At 52.3% G+C, this 21,645-nt stretch overlaps 3 protein-coding genes across 7 annotated transcripts in view; 2 read left to right on the top strand and 1 right to left on the bottom strand.

The window, feature by feature from the left end:
- THRAP3 (thyroid hormone receptor associated protein 3) overlaps positions 1 to 3,833 on the top strand; it is a 74,997-nt gene extending 71,164 nt beyond the window's left edge. Inside the window, exons 11-12 of the mRNA XM_019430146.2 lie at positions 7 to 150; positions 2,231 to 3,833. Coding sequence (XP_019285691.2) covers positions 7 to 150; positions 2,231 to 2,452 — 366 coding nt within the window. The 3' untranslated portion in view covers positions 2,453 to 3,833. The remainder of the gene's footprint in view (positions 1 to 6; positions 151 to 2,230) is intronic.
- A 772-nt stretch (positions 3,834 to 4,605) lies between these two features.
- On the top strand, positions 4,606 to 17,933 carry SH3D21 (SH3 domain containing 21). 5 transcript variants are annotated; one of them, XM_053897505.1, is made up of 16 exons: positions 4,606 to 4,985; positions 5,140 to 5,297; positions 5,389 to 5,452; positions 5,703 to 5,821; positions 6,097 to 6,187; positions 6,362 to 6,417; positions 6,507 to 6,552; positions 6,703 to 6,803; positions 6,923 to 7,033; positions 7,173 to 7,215; positions 16,056 to 16,149; positions 16,237 to 16,289; positions 16,426 to 16,520; positions 16,679 to 17,517; positions 17,603 to 17,666; positions 17,751 to 17,933. In XM_053897505.1, exons 1-16 carry the CDS (start codon positions 4,982 to 4,984, stop codon positions 17,814 to 17,816), a joined length of 2,004 nt encoding a protein of 667 aa, XP_053753480.1. In that variant the 5' UTR covers positions 4,606 to 4,981; the 3' UTR covers positions 17,817 to 17,933. The 5 variants fall into 5 exon arrangements, with proteins under 5 accessions (XP_053753480.1, XP_053753478.1, XP_019285700.2 ...); XM_053897503.1 differs by having other exon boundaries at positions 4,610 to 4,985; positions 17,745 to 17,933; XM_019430155.2 differs by having other exon boundaries at positions 4,614 to 4,985; positions 6,923 to 7,009; positions 17,745 to 17,933.
- An 833-nt stretch (positions 17,934 to 18,766) lies between these two features.
- On the bottom strand, positions 18,767 to 21,154 carry EVA1B (eva-1 homolog B). Its single transcript, XM_019430157.2, has 3 exons — positions 20,212 to 21,154; positions 19,705 to 19,810; positions 18,767 to 19,472 (listed from the first exon to the last, which is right to left on the bottom strand). The coding sequence occupies exons 2-3, from the start codon at positions 19,769 to 19,771 to the stop codon at positions 19,039 to 19,041; spliced, it is 501 nt and encodes a 166-aa protein (XP_019285702.1). The 5' UTR covers positions 19,772 to 19,810; positions 20,212 to 21,154; the 3' UTR covers positions 18,767 to 19,038.
- Between the last annotated feature and the right edge of the window lie 491 nt (positions 21,155 to 21,645).

The following is a 21,645-nucleotide window of genomic DNA, read 5'->3' as shown; positions in this document are numbered from 1 at the left end:
CCACAGCAATTTCGAGCCAGAGGGAGAGGCTGGGGCAGAGGCAACTACTCTGGTAACAACAACAATAACAGCAACAACGATTTTCAAAAGAGAACCCGGGAGGAGGAGTGGGACCCCGAGTACACACCCAAAAGCAAGAAGTATTACTTGGTAGGTGTCTGGGATAAGCGGGAAGGGCCGGAGCAGTGCCTTGGGCACACACAGTAGCTGATACCAAGCCTTTAATTGATCTGTCCAGAACTGTGATTAAATACGTGTGTAGGCATATTGCACTGGGAGGGGGCAGGGGGGAGATTTGTACTCGAGGGACAGCACAGTGCCGGCAAAAGAGGAGTGTTCTCTTGAGAGCTGGTCCCGGCCTCAGAAGTGTTTTATCGTCTAAGAGGTTTATGGATTCTAGGATAAACAAGAAGGCTTGCTCTGGCCTTTTTAGTCTGTGAGCTTTTTTTTTTTTTTTTTTTTTAAGTTTATTTATTTATTTTGAGAGAGAGCGTACAGGGAAGGGGCAGAGAGAGAAAGAATCACAAGCAGGCTCCGCACTGCCAGCACAGAGCCCGACACGGAGCTCAAACTCACGAACTGTGAGATCATGACCTGAGCCAAAGTTCAGAGTCAGACACTTAACCAACGGAGCCACCCAGGTGCCTCATAGGTCTGTGAGCTTTTTAATTGCTAACCCAACCTCAGCCTCCCTCCAGCCTTTATTCAGGGATGGAGTCATAACCCTCTCCCAAGTCTGCAGTTCCACTCTCACTCCCTCGTGCAAGATAGATAGAAAAGACAGCACAGGGTCTCTGTGAGGGAGGGGATCTGTCTCCAGAATGAAATGACACTGGGCTCCTCTCATCTCAGCTTCTGGTCACTCCGAAGTAGCAGGCATTTCCCAGGCTCTCCCTGTCTCCCTCATACTGGGGTTCTTCTAGGCTGGATTACCTTGCCAATGAGTAAGTTCTCTCCGCCTTGCTATATATCACTAGCAGGCCTAGGTCCCAGCACGTGACTCTGAGTGTTGTAACCAAAGTAAACTTGCAGCCAAGCCTTCATCACCCACAAGAAGGGCTGGTGTTGGTGTGTATTGTCAGTTGCACAGTTAGGAAACAGGTTTTGTAGATGGTTGTGTACAGCCAACTTCACTTTTCTGGGGCTGCTAGGAGCTGAGTTGAGACTCCTAGAGGACCCTTGGACCCTCCAGGGAGGAGTTGGTGCGGCCTAGGATCAGTGCTGGAGTGGCACTGCTATAGGAGAATGATTAAAGTCCATCTAGAGCCCTTCTCCCTGTCTCCCATCTGCCTTCTGAAGGAGCATTGCTGGCTTCATGCATTTAGGCTGTTGAACAGGCAGCCCTGGTAAGAAGCAGCTGGCCCTTAGCTGAGTTGACCCCTGGAGCCTGAGGTCCTGCTTGTGATGGTTTAGAGTTTTTGAAGCCATGCGGCTCGTGAGGGAACACCAACTTCTAGTTTTCAAAATGCTTTCTCATTCTTTCATTGGAGCCTCCTTCTCTCATGAGATCATCAGAACAGGATTGAGATGCAGGCTGTGTTTTTTTTCTGCTCAGCCACACTGCCTCTTTGCATGAAATTAAAGGGGGGATAGAAGATGGGAGGCTGGGTTCTGGTCCTGCCTTTGCCACTTACAGGTCTGACACTGTGACCAAGTCATTTGCCTTTGTTCTCACTTCCTGTTCCAGGCTGGTTGGGGTGGGGGGGGGGGTGGGCGGGAAGAGCTGACATCCCAGCGAGGTATTGAGTGTCACTTCCTCTGGTAGCTGCCTGATGTCCCACATCAGACATAGTTTCATGTTTTGGTGTGATTGGCTTTCTCAGACCTGTCCTTTGAGAGATGGTGTATTAAATAACATGGAGTCACCTAAAGTTGCTAAGCCTTTTTCCTTCCTCTTTTGCATGGTGGAGGGTGATAATAATAGGAGGGTAGAAGTGAGGATTAAATGAGGTCATGGGTGTGAACGTCTTTCAGTGCTCAGTGAGGGTTTTATCATCATTATTATAATGCCCCCAAGCCACTGCCTTAGAATTCCTAAGGCACACAACAGGAAGATCGTCTTGGATCTGAATCAGTAGCATTTTTGGACTAGGGCACAGGGATGAGGACACAAAAGGAACAAACGGTGGGGTGGGGCAAAAGGTTGGTTTGAGAGTCACATTTGGATGAGAAGAGGGCTCTGGCCACGATTGTTCGCTCCAGTACTGACGGCAGTTTTCCTTCCTCTCAGCATGATGACCGTGAAGGCGAAGGCAGTGACAAGTGGGTGAGCCGGGGTCGGGGCCGAGGAGCCTTCCCCCGGGGTCGAGGCCGGTTCATGTTCCGGAAATCCAGCACCAGCCCCAAATGGGCCCATGACAAGTTCAGTGGGGAGGAAGGGGAGATTGAAGACGACGAGAGTGGGACAGAGAACCGAGAAGAGAAGGACAATTTACAGCCCACAACTGAGTAGGGGCCACTCTGATGGGAGCCCCTGCCCAGGGGAGAGAGGGCGCTGGGAAGATGGCTGGTGAGGAGCGAAACAGAGAAGCCTCAAGATTGCGAAAATCCCACCCCCCTCACCCCCCAGCCACGCAGAATCCTATCACCGCCGAAAGCATCCCTGGCGCCAAGTCCCACTGGACAGGCGGCCGGCTGAGGGGCCTGGGGGTTGGGCCCAGCTCTGGAGCAAAACACAACACATTGGGCTTTAGCTGTGTTTCTCATTTGTTGTTGGTGTGCGGGGTGGGGGCTGGGGTAGGGAGGGGAGAGCGATACCTGGATTTTGGTTTGTTCCCTATTAGAAACCAACAGTTTTGTTCTTAATTTCATTTGGAGCTAAGAGGACTAATTTGATTTTCAATCTCTTCTCCCTTACCCTGATTTTAAAAGCCCTTCTTCTTCCTTTTTTTTTTTTTTTTTTTTTTTTTAAGGCATATGTAGTAACCATAGCAGAAAGATTTAATTTGGGCAACTTTGATTCTTCAAAGAGAAAACAAAGCATGTGAATAAACTTTGAAGTGTTCACCTCAGTTTGGGACCAAACTGCTTGGATCTTTGTAAAAATCGGTTTTGTATGTCGAGGAGGAGTTCAAGGCCTTTCTGACCACCTTGTGTTCCCCTTTTCTGCACAGCCATGTATCCGATGGTGTGCTGCTAACCATACCCCACGTCCCCCCCCACACCCCAATATTTTCTGATTTCTTCTGGGCTGGGCATCCCATTCTCCACCAGCAGCTCCAGTATCCCAAACTTTGTAGTCCTGCTGATCCTCTCAGCAACAGGGGTGGAAACTGGACGGCAGTTTCTGGTCTGTTTTCTAAGAAACTTCTGAATTCTATTATCTTTACAAATATAAGATGAGAAAATAATTTTTTCAATATTTTTTATTAATCTTTTTATAAAATGAAAAGAAACTCCTATGATCGATTAAGGAAGGTGGTTATGGCTGGGTGGTTTGTGGGGGTTTGTTTTTTCTTTTCCTTTTCCTTTTTTTTTTTTTTTTTTTTTTTTAACCTTAAGCTTTAAGTTGAAACATTCTTGGATGTTTGGGGGGAAAACATCCTCTTAAAATGGGTCCTTGTGCTTGCCTTCTGGGGAGGCGGTCCTGAGCAGGTGAATCATATGGCATTTATGCATATGTTATATGCGGACTGCACCCACCTCTTCCCCCCACCCCCAACCTTTGCCTCTTGGGTTGTTGTGCTTCTTTCCCCTTACTTTGCTACATTTCTATAGTTAAGTTGGTTTTACTTGAATGATTCATGTTTAGGGGGAAAAAAATGAAAACACCCTTCAAATTTGTTTCAACTCCTCCTGCAAATAAATAAATAAATGAAGAAGGCAGATGTAAATGGACTCTGGTCATTGTCACCCTTAGTGGGGGGGAGGGGGGGGAGGGTACCTGCCACAGCAGCTTCAGGGCAGCTGAAAGACAAATGTCTGTGAGGGCTGGGCCCAGACTGTTGCTCAGTCTCTTCATCAGCTCTGTGCCCAGTTGTTCTGGGAGGAGACTGCCACCCTTTGCTGGCTAGTAACTCGTCACCCCAGTGGTTTTGCATCATCCTGTAACTTGGACACCCCAAGAGAACTAGGTTTTTTCCCTGTGTTATGGGCAAGGACTTTGGCTTCCAAAGTGGTGGGGTAAAGGTCACGGGTCGTGGACAACAGGTTCAGCCTTCCGTGTTCACCACTGAGCAGAAAGATTACTTGAAAGCCCAGCCTGGATGGGATTGGCACCAGATGGACCCTAAACTTGAGCCCTTACTAGCTCTGAGCTTGGCTCTGAGCAGGAGCCACGGAAGCTCTTCAAGTTCCTTTTTTCTCGCCCTTTTCCCAAGGAGAATCTGGGAGGTGTTTTATGAAACCAAAGAAGCCAGGTGGCGGGAAGCTGGGGTCTCTGCCCTCCTCCTTTGACCTGGGGTGGGGCTGTGGGGGTAACGTGCCTTCCAGGGACAGCAGAGATTTGGAGTACACTAGGAATAGCTTTGTGTGCGCTAGACAGCCACCTCCTCCACCCAGGGCCTGCCTCAGAGCAGCTGCAGCCTGCTGGGGGCCCCACCCTGGTATGCGCCTCTCCCGCCTCTTCCCCTGCTGCTCAAAGCTTGCCAGCGGGGAGAAGATAGGCCAGGGAAGGCTCTGTGCGAACGGTGGGTGGGAGCCTCAGGGCCTACGGCTGCCAGGGAGAGGAGAGGCGGCTAGACTGTAATTTAAGTGACTAGGTTGGGATAAACACGTGGGGGAGCTGTGGCCCCAGCACTGGCCAGGGACCCTGGAGTCCTCCTCATCCCTGGGTTGGGGGCCGAACCTGCTGAGCCGGGCCGCCCCCTCTCCCACACCCACTCCCAGAATCCCGGGCCCGACCTATCGGCTAGCGTCTCCGCCTCCTTCGCTTCACAACCTCGCAGCTCGTCCCACCCATCCTACCTGGGCCCAGTACTCGGCTGCCTGCGGGACAGTACTGTCCTTCCAGCGCCCGGCTCTGGAGCGCGACCCTGAAGCTATGGGTATGTGCAGAGGGTTTGGGGGTGGCGGAAATGGCTCACACCACCGCCCCGCTCTCCCGTTGTCCTCCACGCGGAGCCCGGGATTCTCGCCTAAGCCAGTGTGCCCGGACCGGTCCCTTCTGAGACGCGCCCCCGCCCGGTCCTCCGCCCGCAGAGGTGCTGGTCCTGGCCGGATACCGCGCGCAGAAGGAGGACGAACTGAATCTGGCCCCCGGGGACGTGGTCCGGCAGGTGTGCGAGGGGTCCTCACGGGGCTGGCTGCGCGGAGAGCTACGGGGTCGTTGTGGCCTCTTCCCCGAGAGGTCGGTGCAGGTGAGGCCGGGCCTCAGGTTGGGTGGAGGAGGGTCTCAGTGCGCGCCCTCAGGAACTGAGAGCCCCCACGTCCCCATGCCCTCATCTCCAGGAGATCCCCGAGGCTCTGCGCGGCGCCGGGGAGGCGCCGAGCCCGCGCTGTGCGCGCCGCCGAGGTGAGCGCCTGGCCGGGTGGGCGGGCGCGCGGAGCCTGCGCGGCTCCGGCCACCCCTAGCGGGACGTGACGGGCGCGGCTCTGGGCGGGGCCAATCGGCACTCTGTGGTCTGTGATTGGTTCTTGGGTACAATGCTCCGCCTCAGGGCGGGGCCTGGAGCTTCTGCTAGGGCGCTCCCGGCCCGCCCCTCTCTCAGCTCAGTGGACTGGGGCTCACAGATCAGCGGCCTCTCTCTCTGGTCCGATCTGAGGTCGCCCCGCCAAATCTCGGGGCCCCCAAAGATGGTGCAAGGTGAACTTCAACTACAGCCCGGAGCAGGCGGACGAGCTGAAGTTGCAAGCTGGGGAGATTGTGGAAGTGATAAAGGAGGTGAGGGGACGAGGTGATGATGAGAGGCTTTGGACGGAGGTGCTGGAGGGCTGGAGGGCTGGAGGTGCTTGAGGTGCTGGAGCGCTTGCGTCCCCAGGGAGATGTGTGAAGTGAGGGTGTGGGCGATGGGGATGGTGAGGGGCGCCGAAACGGGAAAGTGAGGGAGCAAAGAAGGAGGTGGGCATTGGGCAGAATTGGGGCAGAAAAAATGGTGGAAGAATTCTCGAAAGACCCTGGGGCAGAACCAGATGGCCCTGCGTCCTCCTCCTCCCCAGATTGAGGACGGCTGGTGGCTGGGGAAGAAGAACGGGCAGCTGGGAGCCTTTCCATCCAACTTTGTGGAGTTGCTGGACAGTGGGCCCCCAAGTGAGACCTGCACCCTGTGACCCCAAGAACCCTTGTGACCAGACTCTGGAATCTCCAGTGACCCTCCCGGTGGGCCGGGCCTGTGATCCACACATCCTGACCCTGTGACCCCTTTGACCTCTCCCACGATCTAAACTGAATTAGCAAGCCCCCTAACTTCACTGTCCCCACCAGGCCTCGGGAACCCAGACATGCCTTCAGTCAGCCCCAGTCCCCAGCGGCCTCCCAAGGTAAACTGGGTGCGGTGGGCGCAGGAGTGGTGAGTTCCTCTTGGGGAGGTGGAGGCTCAGCTTCTTCTACCCTCCCCCTCCTCCACTAGCTGAGCAGCCTGACCTATGACAGCCCTCCAGACTACCTGCAGACAGGTGAGCACCCAGCCAAAGGTTTCCTGGAAACCCCCTCCTGAGAGCCACCCTGACTTGGGAGAGGGGAACCCCCAACTAGGCTGATGGGGGAGGGAGCAGCTGACTGATCCGGGGAGAAGAGTTGGCTTCAGCGGACTGACCTCCCCTCAGTCTCCCGCCCTGAGATCTATAGGGTGCTGTTCGACTACCAGCCTGAGGCCCCAGATGAGTTGGCGCTGCGGAGAGGAGACGAGGTGAAAGTACTGAGGAAGGTATGAAAGGCGCAGGGCAGGGGAGGCGGCCCGGAAGGGTGCGTGGAGAAGCGGAGGCACCCTGGAAGGAAGGAGCTTGGGGATCTGGCTCACTTCCCCATGGCCTCTTGCTCTCCCAGACCACAGAGGATAAGGGCTGGTGGGAAGGAGAGTCTCAAGGCAGAAGAGGAGTCTTTCCAGACAACTTTGTCCTCCCCCCACCCCCAGTGAGTATGGAGCGAGACACTCAGGTAGGGGGGGTGGGGCGTGCTGCTCTGGACAAAGTTGGGGGTCGTGGTGTTTAGTGGGCATTTAGTTCACCCCTAAATGAGGGTGAACTTAGAAATGTGGGGACCCTTCTTCAGATTCTGATAATTTTCTTCTTCACAGATCAAGAAGCTGATCCCACGGAAAGTGGCATCTCGGGAGTCAGGTGGGTGCCCAGGAAGCCTGGGATTTGTGTGCGGGGGGTGGATTTTGTTCTCGGCGGGGGTGGGGGGGGGCTCACCAGTTTAGTTGCCCATCCATAAACACCCATAGCTCTCCAGTGGTTCAGTATTATAGCCCCTTAGGAGCTACCTCTATGTGGGTTAAGGACCTGGTAGGAATGTGTGCAGACCAGTGTATAGGAATCAGTGTATTACTGTGTTCATAATTTTTTGTGTGTCTTGAGAATGTGGCTATCAGCGTGTTTAGATTCATTTCCTTTTTTTTTTTTTTTAATGTTTATTTATTTTTGAGACAGAGAGAGACAGAGCATGAACGGGGGAGGGTCAGAGAGAGGGACACACAGAATCTGAAATGGGCTCCAGGCTCTGAGCTGTCAGCACAGAGCCCGACGCGGGGCTCGAACCCACAGACTGTGAGATCATGACCTGAGCCGAAGTCGGCCGCTTAACTGACTGAGCCGCCCAGGCGCCCCATAGATTCATTTCCTTTTTTAAGGAAAGGTATGGATCAATGCGTCTGCGTCTATGAGAACGTGTGTGTGTTCACACGTCATATAAACGTGTCAGTGAATAGTTCTGTTGGGGTATTTTATTTATCTTTTAATGTAATATTTCACGCAAAACGTACATATGTGCTTTAAACCTCAACAATGGACTCCCGTGAACATTCGCGATCTGTCACCAAACCCAAGAACTAGAATATTGCTAATAGTTTGTGTGTTCCTTTTCTTTCCCATTCTGCTACCTACCCCAAAAAGGTAACCACTATCCCGAATTTTGTGTTTATAATTCCCTTGAGTTTTTAAGTTTCCTTACCTATGTATGTGCCTAAATAATGTATTGCTTAATTAATTTTTGCTTCTTTTGAGCTTGATAAAAATGGTATCTTGTTTATAGTCTTCTGGGAGTTGCTGTTTCCAATCAACATTATATTTCTAAGATTAATCCATGTTGTATGTAGATGTAAATTCACTAATTTTCCTCTGCTGTATAATATTCCTTGCAGGGAATTTACCACAGCTTCTGTATGTATCTGATCGCCTGATGTTAGACATTTTCATTATTTCTAGTTTTTGTTACAACAAATAGTTCTAACATTCCTGAGCCTCTGTCCTGGTGTGCACGTACAATAATTTCCCTGGGATATAATCCTAGGAGTGGCACTTCTAGATTATAGGGTTCGTGAATGTTCAGTTTTTATGACATAAAGTCGCTTTGGTTTTCAAAGTGTTGTACACTTTAATATTCCACCATCGGTGTATGAGCTGTATGAGATCCTGTTAATCCAAAGCCTCTTTAACAGAGGTATTATCAGCTTTTACGTGTGTGTGTGTGTGTGTGTGTGTGTGTGTGTGTGTGTGTGTGAATCTAGTAGCTACAAAAGAGCATCTCCTTTTGGACTTAATTTGCATTTATTTCCCTGGTTAGTTACAATTAAAAAAATTTTTTTAACGTTTATTTATCTTGGAGAGAGAGAGAGACAGAGCATGAGAGGGGTAGGGGCAGAGAGTGAGGGACACAGAATCTGAAGCAGGCTCCAGGCTCCGAGCTGTCAGCACAGAGCCCGACACGAGGCTCCAACTCACAAGCTGTGAGATAATGACTTGAGCCGAAGTCGCTCAACCGACTGAGCCATCCAGATGCTCCTCCCTGGTTAGTTATAATTAGTTGGAGTTCTTTATATAAACTGAATACCAATCTTTTGTGGGTTATATGCCTTACAAATATTTTTTCTCATTGTGGTTTGTTGTCTCTTTTTGTATAATGGTGTTCTTTGATGAACAGGAATTCTTAATTTTAATGCAAGCATATCAATCTTTAATGGTTAGCGGGTTTTTCCTTGTCTAAGAAATCCTTCCTGCTCCAAATTCAGAAAAACAGTCATATATATATATATATATATATATATTTTTTTTTTTTTTTTTTTTTTTTTTTTAAATGTTTGGTTTTTTTTGAGAGAAAGACAGAGCGTGAGTAGGGGAGGGGCAGAGAGAGAGGGAGACACAGAATCTGAAGCAGGGTCCAGGCTCTGAGCCTTCAGCACAGAGCCTGACACAGGGCTGGAACCCACGGACTGGACTGGGAGATCATGACCTGGGCTGACATAGGGCACCCAACCAACTGAGTCAGCCAGGCACCCCTTCTTCTTTTTAAGCTTATTTCTTCTTTTTAAGCTTATTTTATTTAGAGAGAGAGAGAGAGAAAACATGAGTGGGGGGGGGGGCAGAGAGCAAGGGAGAGAAACAATCCCCAGCAGGCTCTGCACTGTTAGTGAAGAGCCTGATGTCGGTCTTGACCTTACGAACCACCAGATCGCGACCTGAGTTGAAGTCCAAGGCTTAACCAACTGAGCCACCCAGGCACCCCTCATTTATATTTCTTTAAAATATTTGAAGTGTTGCTTTTTAAAGTGCCTTCATCTCTGTAGCTTTGATTTTTTTTTTTTTTTTGCGTATTTTTATTTGTAAGAAATTTTCTTTTAATTTATTTTTTTAATTTACATCCAAGTTAGTTACCATATGGTGCAACAATGATTTCAGGAGTAGATTCCTTAATGCCTCTTACCCACTTAGACCATCCCCCCTCCCACAACCCCTCCAGTAACCCTCTGTTTGTTCTCCATATTTATGAGTCTCTTATGCTTTGTCCCCATCCCTGTTTTTATATTATTTTTGCTTCCCTTCCCTTATGTTCATCTGTTTTGTATCTTAAAGTCCTCATATGAGTGAAGTCATATGATATTTGTCTATTTGTCTTCCTCTGACTCATTTGCTTAACATAATACCCTCCAGTTCCATCCACGTAGTTGCGAATGGCAAGATTTCATTCTTTTTGATTGCCGAGTAATACTCCATTGTGTATATATACCACATCTTCTTTATCCATTCATCATCCATCGATGGACATTTGGGCTGTTTCCATACTTTGGCTATTGTTGATAGTGCTGCTATAAACATTGGTGTGCATGTGCCCCTTCGAAACAGCACACCTGTATCCCTTGGATAAATACCTAGTAGTGCAATTGCTGGGTTGTAGGGTAGTTCTATTTTTAATTTTTTTGAGGAAACTCCGTACTGTTTTCCAGAGTGGCTGCACCAGTTTGCATTCTCTGTGGCATTGATTTTTAATGAGTGACCCAATTAGAACTTTTTCCATATGGACAAGGAGCTATTTCAGCATCGTTTATTATTTTCCGCGTGTGATTTTTACCCAGTTTTTATAAAATTTATTTCTAAATACCACAGATCTTTTTCTTGTGCCTTTTATTTTATTTTATTTTTTTTCTTGTGCCTTCTAAAAAATTAGATATTCTTCTGTTTATTTTGGAATATAGAAATGCATTGATTTTTGTATATTGATTTTATAGCCAGCCACGGTGCTAAACTCTTATTATTTCTAATAGTTTATCTGTGGATTCCTAATAAGTTTTCTTTGAAGACAGTTATGTCATCTGTGACTAATGACAATTTTGCTCTATCTTTTCTACCCCTTATGTCTTCATTTTATTTTCCTATTTTCCTATAGTGGCTAGGGGCTCGATACATTATTGAATAGAAGTAGTCACATTGAGCATCATTACTGTCTTCTGATTTCAAGTGGAATGTTTCCAAACTTCTCCTTTAACAACGATTCTATTTCTAGTTTATTTAGAATATTTATCAAGAGTATGTGTTGAGGCGCATCTGGGCAGCTCAGTCGGTTCAGCATCCAACTTTGACTCAAGTCACGATCTCGCAGTTTGTGAGTTTGAGCCTCGCATTGGGCTCTGTGCTGACAGCTCAGAGCCTGGAGCCTGCTTCGGAGTCTGTGTCTCCCTCTCTCTCTGCTCCTCCCCCACTCACACTCTCTCTCAAAAATAAACATAAAAAATCTTTTTAATTAAAAAAAACAAGTATGTGTTGAATTTTCTCAAATTGTTTATATGAATCTTTTGAAATGATTCTCTGGGTTTTCTCCTTTATTTATTTATTTATTTATTTATTTATTTATTTTTAATGTTTTTTATTTTATTTTTGAGAGAGAGAGAGTGAGACACAGCGTGAGCGGGGGAGGGCCAGAGAGAGGGAGACACAGAATCAGAAGCAGGTTCCAGGCTCTGAGCTGTCTGGCGTGGAGCCTGACTCAGGGCTCAAACCCAGGAACTGCAAGATCATGACCTGAGCCAAAGTCAGACGCTTAACCAACTGAGCCCACCCAGGCGCCCGGAGAGTATGACCTCATCTTAACTTGATTACATCTGCAAAGGTCCCTTTGTAACTGTTATTCAAATGGCTTGACCTTGGAACTCGGGAGAAAACCTTGCATTTTAGGAGCCTTGCACCATTAGCGGTCTAATCTCCTGGTCCCTGGGTACTGATGGCTGACCAAAAATCTGGCTAAATTCTTAAATCAGTTTTAATGAGTTATATTTGTGATTATCCATTTTATCAGTTTTCTAGTTATTTGCATAAAGTCATTCATAATGTTCTTTTATAATCTGTATCTGCACTTAAAAGTCTTTTTTCATTCCTAGTAATTTTTTCCTCTCTTTTTTCTTGTTCAGTCTCATCAGAGACTTGTTAATACATTCAAGTACTTAAAAAGACACCTTTTCTATCGTACCTTTTGTTTTCAAGGTTCATCCATTTTTCCGGTGTCTGCTATGCTTCATTCCTTTTAGTTGCCTGATAATATTCCCTCATATGGATGTACCACAATTCATCCACGTGTTTGCTGGTGGACATTGAGGTTGTTTCTACTTTTGGGGGCATGAACATTTGTGTACAAGTTTTTGTGTTGACCTGTTTCCATTTCTCTTGGGTGTATGCCTAGGCAAATGATTTCTGGGTGCTGTGACTACTCTGTATTTAGCATTGGGAGGAACTGTCAGACTGTTTGCCAAAGCGCTAGTCCCGTTTTCTGTTCCTACCAGCAGGTGCACGAGGGTTCTACTTTTTCCACATCCTCCCCAGCACTTGTTCCTCTCCTTTTTATGATAATCATCCTAGTGTGTGTGACGTGGTTTCTCATTGTGGTTCTGCTGCACCTCTCTGTGCCAGCTTAGATGTGGACTCTCTCTTCATATGTTTATTGACAATTTATATATCTTTCGGAGAAATGTCTATTTGGATCCTTTGCCCATTTTTAAATTGGGTTATTTGACTTGTAGAAGTTTTTTATTTTTTAATGTTTATTTTTTTATTTTGAGAGACAGGTGGGTAGGGGCAGAGAGACAGAGAGAATCCCAAGCAGGGCTTGATCTCACAACCGTGAGATCATATTCTGAGCTGAAATCAAGAGTCAGACGCTTAACCAATGGAGCCACCCAGGTGCCCCGACCTGTAGAGTTTATATATATCTTGAGCAAAGTCCCTTATCAGACATGTACTTTGCACATATTTTCTCCCATCCTGTCGGCTGTCTTTGTACTTTCTTAATGGTACCTTTTAATGCGCAAAAGTTTTACATCTTGATGAAGTCTCACTTCCCTATTTTTTTTCTTTGGTTGCTTGTGCTTTTGGTGTCATATCTCCGAAACCAGTGCCAAGTCTCAGGTTAAACCCCAAATCATGTGACCTCCCTTCTCTCATGGCCGTGAAAGCTGCCAACTCCTGCAGCCTGCCCTAGGCCACAGAGGGTCGGTGTGGATCATGCTGGCAGAGCAGGGACAGGTGCAGCCGTGGGCAAGGACGCCATCAAGCATAAATGCTTCTCGGATTATCTCATGCCTTTGGTCCATTTCCAGGGCATGGAAATGGTGGTTTTGTCCAGCTTTCTAGTTGCCTTTAGAGGTGAGGATTTGTCTGGCCCTTCATTCAGCCGCAGTCAGACCCCCTGTCATTATCCACTCCTTTACCTCTGCTTTCAGATTTTCTGCTCCTTGTCTCACTGTGCTTCCTGTTTACTGGATCTCTCTGCTGTTTTGGCTGTGTTGAATCTGCTATTTAACCTGTAGTGCATTTGATTTATTTCGAGAACGCTGTTTTTCATCTCTAGCAGTTTCAGTTTTCTTTCCCCGCCCTCCCACATTTGCCTGTTTATTCCTGATGGTTCCTTCGTTTCGTGCTCATGTTGCACACAACTATGTTCTCTGACAACTCCTGTGTCTGCTGTGTGTTGTGTCTGCTGAGTTCCATTCTCAGTCGCCTCCTTTCTTGTGTGTTTTATGATTTTTGTGTGTGAGCTCATGACTCGATCCCAACCTGAGTGAGTTGTGTATGCCTCAGTAGGGGAAGATTTCTTCCAGAGAGGACTTGCCTCTACTCCCACCAGTAACTACAGGGCACCCACCAGTAGAGACCACTTCCCTCTGGAAGAAAGGGCTCACTGCTGCGTAGCAACCAAGCTTGGGTTGTGTGGAGAGCCAAGGGAGACACCGTGGGGCATCTGCTCATCACAGGCCCAGGCTCAGTAGCCACAGTAGTGCTGCCCTCTCCCTACTTTTCTGGCCTCAGTTCCCTCCTTTTTTTTTATTAAAAAAAAATTTTTTTTTAACGTTTATTTATTTGTGAGAGACAGAGAGAGAGCAAGTGCGGGGGAGGGGCAGAGAGAGAGAGGGAGACACCAAATCCGAAGCAGGCTCCAGGCTCTGAGCTGTCAGCACAGGGCCCAAGGTGGGGCTCTAACTCACGAACCGTGAGATCATGACCTGAGCCGAAGTCAGATACTCAACCAACTGAGCCACCCAGGCGCCCCTCAGTTCCCTCCTTTTTAATGGACCTCCCCCACCTCTTCGAGTTCCAACAGTGCCTCAAAATTGTATCTTAAGGAGGATATAATTGTTCTCCAGTGGGAGGGCCCTATCAAGCACCTAATCAGCCGAAGTACGAGCAGCTGAAGTCAAAGTTGACATTTACTGAGCTTTGACTATATGCCAAATACTCTTCTAAGCGCCTCATGCGAAGGAAGTCACCCAAACCTCACAACAACCCTACCAGATGTATACTGGGTGGATGAGGATGCCGGGGCACAGAGAGGTTAAGTGACTTACCCAAGTTTTCACACAGCTGGCAAGTAATGGAGCAGGATGTCAAAGCCTGGTGTCTGGCTATAGGATCCATGCTCTAGCCCGCTATGCACACCGTCAGGAGTTGTGCGTGTGTCTGCATGTGATACTGTGCGTGTGACTAAATGCCAGCATGTGTGCATGTGCCAGAGTGGCTGGTCGTGTGTCCATGAATATGAATGTCCCCGCGTGTGACTGCGTTCATGCCGATGTCATCTCAGTGTCGCCTTCTCCGACCACCCCATTTAAAATGGACATTCCTGGGGCGCCTGGGTGGCTCAGCTAAGAACCTGATCCTTGGTTTCGGCTCAGGTCATGATCTCACGGTTCATGGGTTCAAGCCCCACATCGGACTCTGCACTGACAGTGCAGAGCCTGCTTGGGGTTCTCTCTCTCTCTCTCTCTCTCTCTCTGCCCCTCACATGCTTATGCTCTCTCTCTCTCTCTCTCAAAATAAATAAATAAACTTAAAAGAATAAATAAAATTGACATTCCTCTGCTTCTTCTTCCTCAGTAATACCTGATAACTCCAACACATTGCATATTTGACTTTTGCTTATGTCTGCTTCCCCAGTAGAATCTGAGCTCATTTGTTTTGTTTTTGTTTTTGTTTATTGGGTTTTTTTGACAGAGAGGGCGCAAGTGAGTGAGGGGCAGAAAGAGAAAGAGGGAGAGAGAGAGAATCCTACAAGGAGCAGAGAGAGAGAGAGAGAGAGAGAAGCAGGGCTCACCCAATGCGGGACTCGAACTCACGAAACATGAGATCATGACCCGAACCGGTCAGATGCTTAACCAACTGAGCCGCCCAGATGCCCAGACCTGAGCTCACTCTGATTGCTGTGGGAACATGCTGTGGACAGGGGGGCAGTGCAAGCCAGAGCGCAGGGTGGTGGCTGTTGCCATAGTCTGGGTGAAGATGCCTGGGTCCGGAGCACTTAGTGGCAGAGGTGGAGACAAGTGATTGAATTCAGGACGTTTTGAAGGTAGAGCAGTCGAGACGGACCGCTGGTTTGAATGTGCAGCATAAGGGAATGAAAGAGGTCAGCGATGACTCATCTTGTCATCTGAGCAAGTGGGCAAATGCGTGAGGGGGTGTCCGGAAAAGAGGCAGGTTTGCGGGATGACAAGTCAGAGTTCAGTTTTGGGTACATTAAGTGTATGATGCCACTTAGCTCCCCAGCTGGAAACAGAGAGGGCAGTTGGACAGTGAGTCCGCAGCTCAGGGGCTAGAGATGAAAATGCGGGAGTCGTTGGCCTGTTGTTGCTAATTGAATCCTTCAAACTGGGTGAGGTCTCTTAGGGAGTAAATGAGATAGAGAAGACCGAGAAGTTCTACAGAGGGAGGACTAGATTGGGGAAGGTTATTGCTGTGGTCTAGGAAAAAGATGAAGTCTGACCCAGGGAGACAGCCATGGGCACCGAGCAGGAGACAGGTCTTAGAGAAGTTTGGATAGGGGCGCCTGGCTGGCTCGGTCGGTAGAGCGTGCAACTCTTGATCTTGGGGTTGTGAGTTTGAGCCCCACGTTGGGCACAGAATTACTTTAAAAAAGAAAAGAAAAGAAAAGAAAAGCATGGATTAAAAATGGGCAGGATATGAAAGCACGTTCCCTCCAAAGCCTTCCCTGACAACTGTCTTCTGCCAGGTGCCCCTTCAGGTTGCTCCCATGGTTCCCCGTGCCCATGCGGCACGAGGGCGGTAGGCTTCCCCAGAGTTCTGAGGAGGCAGAGTCAAATGTTCATCTCCTGTCCCTAGTCCCCTGTGCACAGGACAGGGCCACCAACCGTTAGATGAATGGATAAGGGAATGAATGGGTGCCACACTCCCTTCTTCCCTCCCAGCTCCTCTTAAGGAACCAAAAAAGATGATGCCCAAAGCAGCCCTGCCTACAGTCAAGAAGCTGGTGACAGCCCCCACTGGGCCCAGCAAACCCAAGTAAGGAGCAGGGTGGGGGTGGGTAGGGTACAAAGGAAAGGCTGCTCCCTGCCCCCCACCTTCTGGTCTGATGGTGATATGTTTCAGGCCATCTTGGATACCCAGTGGAGACAGTCAGAAGCGCCCCTCCCGAGACTCCGGTAGGTCTCACAGCCCCTCTCCAGCGGGGGTGGGCGAGGAATGGGGGACAGGGACAGGGTGGTTGTGCTGAAGGACAGAGATGGGGAAAGACCCAGAGTCGGGGGAGCTTGTACCCCTGAGGTTCTGCTCTTCTAGGCTCCAGTGGCAGCTCCCTCAGCAGGGGTCCAGGCCACCCTGGTAGAAAGGGATCGAAAACCCAGACTTCCCGGCAGCGCTCTGCCACCAGTCAGGTAAGAGGGCCTGAGACGCAGGAGAGTGAGACTGCTGGGCAGGGTCTGGTTCCCAGGGGTGTGGCGTACAAGGGGGAAGGATCCCAGGTCAAGGGGGACCTGATTAAAACTGTCAAGGTACCCAGCCCTCAACTGAGACCTGACCTGCATCACCACAGGAGGAAGAGCAGAGCAGCCTGGCAAAGGCCCCTCCTGTGAATAAAACCACTACTCTGGACAAGACTCCCAGCCCAGAGAAGACTCTGTCTCCAGATAAGGCCCCCACTCCAGAGGAAACCCTGACTCCAGATAAGGTCCCCATCTCAGAGGAGGCCCGGATTCTGGAGTTCAAGGGCCCAGCGCCAGAGAACCCCACCCCAGAGGAGAGCCTGACTCTGGACAAGGCTCCCAGCCCACACAGCGTGACTTCTGGGGATGAGGCCCCTGCCCCAGACGTCCCACCTGAGGATGAAGCCCCTGGCCCAAAGATGGCCCTGCCTGGGGATGAGACCCCCACCCTAGAAAAGGTCTTGACCCCTGAGCAGGTGCTCTCTGCAGAGGCCTCCACCAGAGACAACACTCAGCTCCATCACTTCTCTCCGGAGCAAGCCCTGCTGAAGTTCAAGTCTCTCGTGGCCAATGAGGCTCAATCCCAAGAGGTCCATATGCCAGAGGACCCTGACCTCTCATACCCTGTGGATCAGAGGGACAGCTCCCCGTTCCAGTCTGAGTCCAAGCCAGGGTCCGTGCCTGCCCAGGAGGTACCTGGGCAGCATGAGGCTACTCAGAAGGAGGAGGCACCCCGCAAAGAGCAGGAGTCCCCCAAAGAGGTAGCCCCTGTTCAAAAGAATCCTCATCCTATCAAGTCGACTCCAGACCCCCAAGAGACTCCCAGCCTACTTTCTCCGGTCCCACAAAATCTCACGGACAGCAAAAGTGACAGAGGCGATATAATGAGGCTACAGGACGAGGTGGGGTCTTTAAAAAGGTCGCTGGAGCGGATGTGGGTGCAGCTGGAGTAAGTGGGAAGGGGGAGGGCAGGGAGGGAGGCGGGGGCTCTAAGCCTGCCCAGCCCACCCCTTACCCTTGGTCTCTGTCCGCAGGAGGAAGCTGACGGACATCTGGGAGGAGCTGAAGAGCGAGAAGGAGAAGCGCCTGTTGCTGGAGGTGGGTGGGGTGCGGATCCCGGGGGGCTGGGGGCTGGCCCTCCCTTGCCCGCCTCTCCTGACGCCCTCTCCCGACTAGGTGCAGATGAAGCAGGAAACCCAGGAGTCCCGGACCCGGGACTCCATCCACGTGCAGACGCAGACGCACTGAGGGGGGGCCCGGGAGGGGGACTACGGCGGGACCTGGGGGGAAGTCAGGCCCCGGCCACCCACGTCCTCCCACACGACTTTGAGAAACACAAGAAAGTAAACTGCGGTGTAAGCGCTCCCCGTGCCTGCCTGGTCCGTGCGGGGGCGGGGCCTGCGTGGCGAGGGCGGGACCGGCCCCGCGCTCCCGGCCCTCCGCATTCCTGGCGGTCTCTCCCGGGCACATCTGGCCAACATGTGGCTCCCATTACCGTTCCCAAGGCCTGCGCGCGGCTATTTTTATCCACCGGATGGTGGGGGTGGGTGGGGGGGCGTCTCCTTCGGACGTCTGCCGGGTGCTGGAGAGACGGCCGGCCGGAGGGGCCCAGGCGGGGTGGGACTCTGCCCGTGGGCCCAGATTCCGGAATCCAGCTGTGCGCCAGAGGAGAGGCTGGGCGGGCCTGCTTTCCAGCCCCGACCCCTCCCAGTTGGCCCCACAGTCCGCTCAGAAGGACTCACTGGAACGCACCTCTGCTCAGACACGAAGTCCATAGCCCAGCTCAGGCACACACGGTTAACATTGGGGCGAATAGTGCCTTGGTGTCGGGGTCCCGGGGCCTGATGTGTGCGTCCGTGCGTGTTTGTGTGTGAGTGATTGCCATGATGCATGATCACAGAGCATTTGTAGGGATGGGGGCAAAGTGTGCCCACGCCTTCCTTCGGCGGGATGGAATGCATCTGTGAGGAAGGAATGCCAGTGATAACTTGTTCTTTGTGCGTGAGGCTGTGAGGTGGTGGAATGTGTGTTTTTGCAGAGTCTGTGAACTGAATGCAAGCATGTGTGCTGAGGTGTTGGGTGGGTAGATGGAGGTGGTCAGCCTGGTGAAAGAGTCGAGGAGGGTCTCAACCCTGGGGCCCCCTGCACGGCAGGAGCCTGGGGGATCTTGGGGGCAGGAGTAACGGAGGGAGACTGACTCACTGAGAATGCAGTTTTCATTGGTCACTTCATCTCTTAACCGGTCCCCAGAGAGAGGCTGGGGATCCTGTGTCCTGTCGTCCCCCACGGGCTTTCTGGCAGGACTGGGGGTCCCGGAAGGTGGGGATCCATGCGCAACAGCACTGAGGAAGCTGTGGGGGGTGGGGCCTCCATAGCACCGCAGGCAGGGGCAGTTCCAACGTCCTGGGGCAGCTCTGAGTTCACTCCCCTGACCAGTACTCAGAGTGCCTCGCAGCGGGAGCGGGACAGGTCAGTAATAGTGCATACGACCCAGGGTGCCTGTGGCCGTGGAGCTGGGCCCCAGCGTGCCAGTACCCAGCAGGTCCGGCTGTCCGGTGCGCCAAATCTCCCTAAGGATCCGCTCGCGCTCCTCCAGGCGCTGCGCCCGCTCCAGCTCCTCTGCCGACGTGAAGACGTTGACGCTCAGGGGCCCGTCGGGTTCGGCGGATAGCTCTGGGCCTGGGAGCGTGTCGTCGGGGCCCAGCCTCGTCACCGTGTCCTCTTCGTCCTCATCGTCGTCGTCCTCGGGCTCCAGGGTGCTGCTGCGGGGGTCCCGGCGCGGAGCAGGGGCCCGGGGCCGCGGGCGGGGCGCACAGGAGATGCTGATGACTAGTAGGCACAGCGTTAGCAGCAGGCCAAAGCAGACTCCCAGCACGAAGTAGAGGCCAAAGCTCTCGGGGTTAGCTGGGGGTCAGAGGGCAGAAGTCATGCAGGAGCCCTGGCTCCCCATTCCATTTAGGGGAGCTCCCCCCGCTTCTAAGTTTGGGGGCCAAGGACAGTACTCCTTATTTGAGAGAGTAGGTAGCCGCCCTCGGGCGGTGGGGGGGGGGGGGGCGAGGGAGGTGGGGAGGGAAGGGGTGGAGTGGGGGCTCAGAGGGGCAGGGAGGGGCCCGTGCCCCCCGGGGCCCGCCCTCACCGCGGATGTGTGCGTAGGCCGCCAGGCTGTTGCTGAGCAACTCCATGTCCCTTCTGGGGGCGTCCATGCTGCGCTCCGGGGGTGGAAGGGCAGCCCCCCGGCCAGCCTGCGAGGTCAGCAAGGTCAGATCCCAATCCTCAGCCTAGAGCTGCCCCTACCCGCTTCCTCCGGGCAGCTCCTCCCTGGAAGAGCAGCCCTAGGGCCCACCTTGGCGACAGCAGCTCCCTAACTTCGTTACAGACCTGGGCCCGGCCTGGGGGACCCTTTCCCAGGGCGCAGACGCCCCTCTAACTGGAGGGGTCAGGGGAGTGGGCCGCAGAAGACTCCGCCCCCTCGTCGGGTCTCCAAATGAGGCCCGGCTTCGACGTCCCGGCAGTGGGATGGAGGAGAGAGACGCGAGCGCCTTCCCCACTCCCAGGGCGGGCTCCCGGCAGGGGAAGCCGCCTCCCTCTCCCGTCCAGCCCGCCCCGCGGGGACCCACCGGCCCGGAGGCCCCGGCTCACTCACCGTCAGCGCCCCGCTTCCCCGCTGCCGGCCCCGGCGCGTCCGGCCGCCGCATACACCCTGGACCCGGCCGCTGCCGCCCCGTCCGGTCCCGGCCGCCCCGCCTGCCCCTCTCGGCTCCCAGGCCGCGGCAGCGCGGGCCGGACACGGGCCGATGGACCAGCCGGCGGAAAGTTTCCTCCGAGGAAAGAGGCGGGGCGGGGCGGGGCGGGGGGAGGCGGGGAGGAAAAGGGCCGGGAGAGGAAGGGGAGAGGAGCGAGCGACTGGGAGGAGGGGGAGCGAGGCCCGCGGGGCCGCCGGCTCCCCCACAGGAAACCGCTGGGGAGGCCGGTGGCAGCGTCCCGCCCCCAAGCTACCAATAACAACAATAATAGTAGGATGAAGTTCTGCCTGGGTGCCAGGCAGTGCGTGAGTGCCCTTTACGATATTCTAACAATCCTAGAACGTGAGTACCATTGTCGCCACTTGGCAGATAAGTAAACTGAGTCACGGAGTGGTTGAATAATTTTACCAAACGGTCAGGATTTGAATCCACTGCTCTCTGCCTCTAGAGCCCCGGGCTCTTAACCCCTCCTCTACACCTTGCTCTTCCTCCCAGGAGGCCCCCTCACCCAGGGAAGATTGCTCCTTTTCTCCAGTCCTCCCCCAGATGTTCACCTTACAACGGAGGGGGCTCTCATGCCCTCCTCCCAGGGCCCAGGCTGGGTGAGTGTGTCCAGCTGGCAGAGATCTTGTCACACAGGGTTAATGAATGTTGGAGTCCGGCTGGGAGCCAGGCGCAGGCCGGCCTTGCAGAGCCCAGCCTGGAACTTCTGGCCCCCTGTGCCCTTCACAAGAGCAGGAGGCAGTGAAGTGACGCGTTTCGCTCCCGGATAAACCTGCCGATGCGGGATGCGGCCTCATCCATGCCCGCCTGGGCGCAGGGCTCGAGGGTACCATGTGTTGTGTGATCCGCGTGTGCGGCCTGAGGCTTCTTCCTGCTCAGACTCTCAGCCCCCCCTGCTGGGCCCCCCTTCCTGTGTTGGGGCTTGGGGTGAGGGGGAGGCCTTCTTGGCGGGAGCCTCAGAGAGGAGGAGGGAAGGAAGGGGGAGAGGAAATTGCAGACATAGCTGAAGGCTCTGCCTGAGGCCTGTGGGCCAGTGACCCCCCTCTCTGTCCAGGCTGGAGACCCCCCACTCCTAGTCCTGAGCCTGGGTTCAAGCAGAGGGCAGATCTAGATGGAGAAAGGGAAGACTGGCCCCCATGGGGGTGGGAAAGGACTCCTGGGTGTTTTGTGTATGTGCGCGGAGGCATTTCTGCCCATATGTGTATGTGTGCACGTCCATTTTCGTGTTGTCTGTGAGCATTTGTGTGGGTGTGGGTACGGCTGTGGATAAATCCATACAGCCACTCATCAGCAGATGCTAACTGAGGGCATCTGCCCAGGACCTCCTAGTA

This window comes from Panthera pardus, unplaced genomic scaffold, assembly GCF_024362965.1.
Source record: "Panthera pardus isolate Hobbes unplaced genomic scaffold, ASM2436296v1 HiC_scaffold_11, whole genome shotgun sequence".
Classification (NCBI taxonomy): Eukaryota; Metazoa; Chordata; class Mammalia; order Carnivora; family Felidae; genus Panthera; species Panthera pardus.
Note: the sequence above shows the minus strand (reverse complement) of the source record. Positions and strands in the feature narration are given on the sequence as shown.

What these genes read in the sequence shown, in the direction of transcription:
- EVA1B (XM_019430157.2), bottom strand. Translation starts at nt 19,771, where the DNA reads ATGGACGCCCCCAGAAGGGACATGGAGTTGCTCAGCAACAGCCTGGCG. An exon ending in GGCCTACGCACACATCCGCG is followed by an intron (nt 19,473 to 19,704) that starts GTGAGGGCGGGC and finishes TCTGACCCCCAG; the next exon opens with CTAACCCCGAGAGCTTTGGC.
- SH3D21 (XM_053897503.1), top strand. An exon ending in TCCAGACTACCTGCAGACAG is followed by an intron (nt 6,553 to 6,702) that starts GTGAGCACCCAG and finishes ACCTCCCCTCAG; the next exon opens with TCTCCCGCCCTGAGATCTAT. An exon ending in AGCGCTCTGCCACCAGTCAG is followed by an intron (nt 16,521 to 16,678) that starts GTAAGAGGGCCT and finishes GCATCACCACAG; the next exon opens with GAGGAAGAGCAGAGCAGCCT.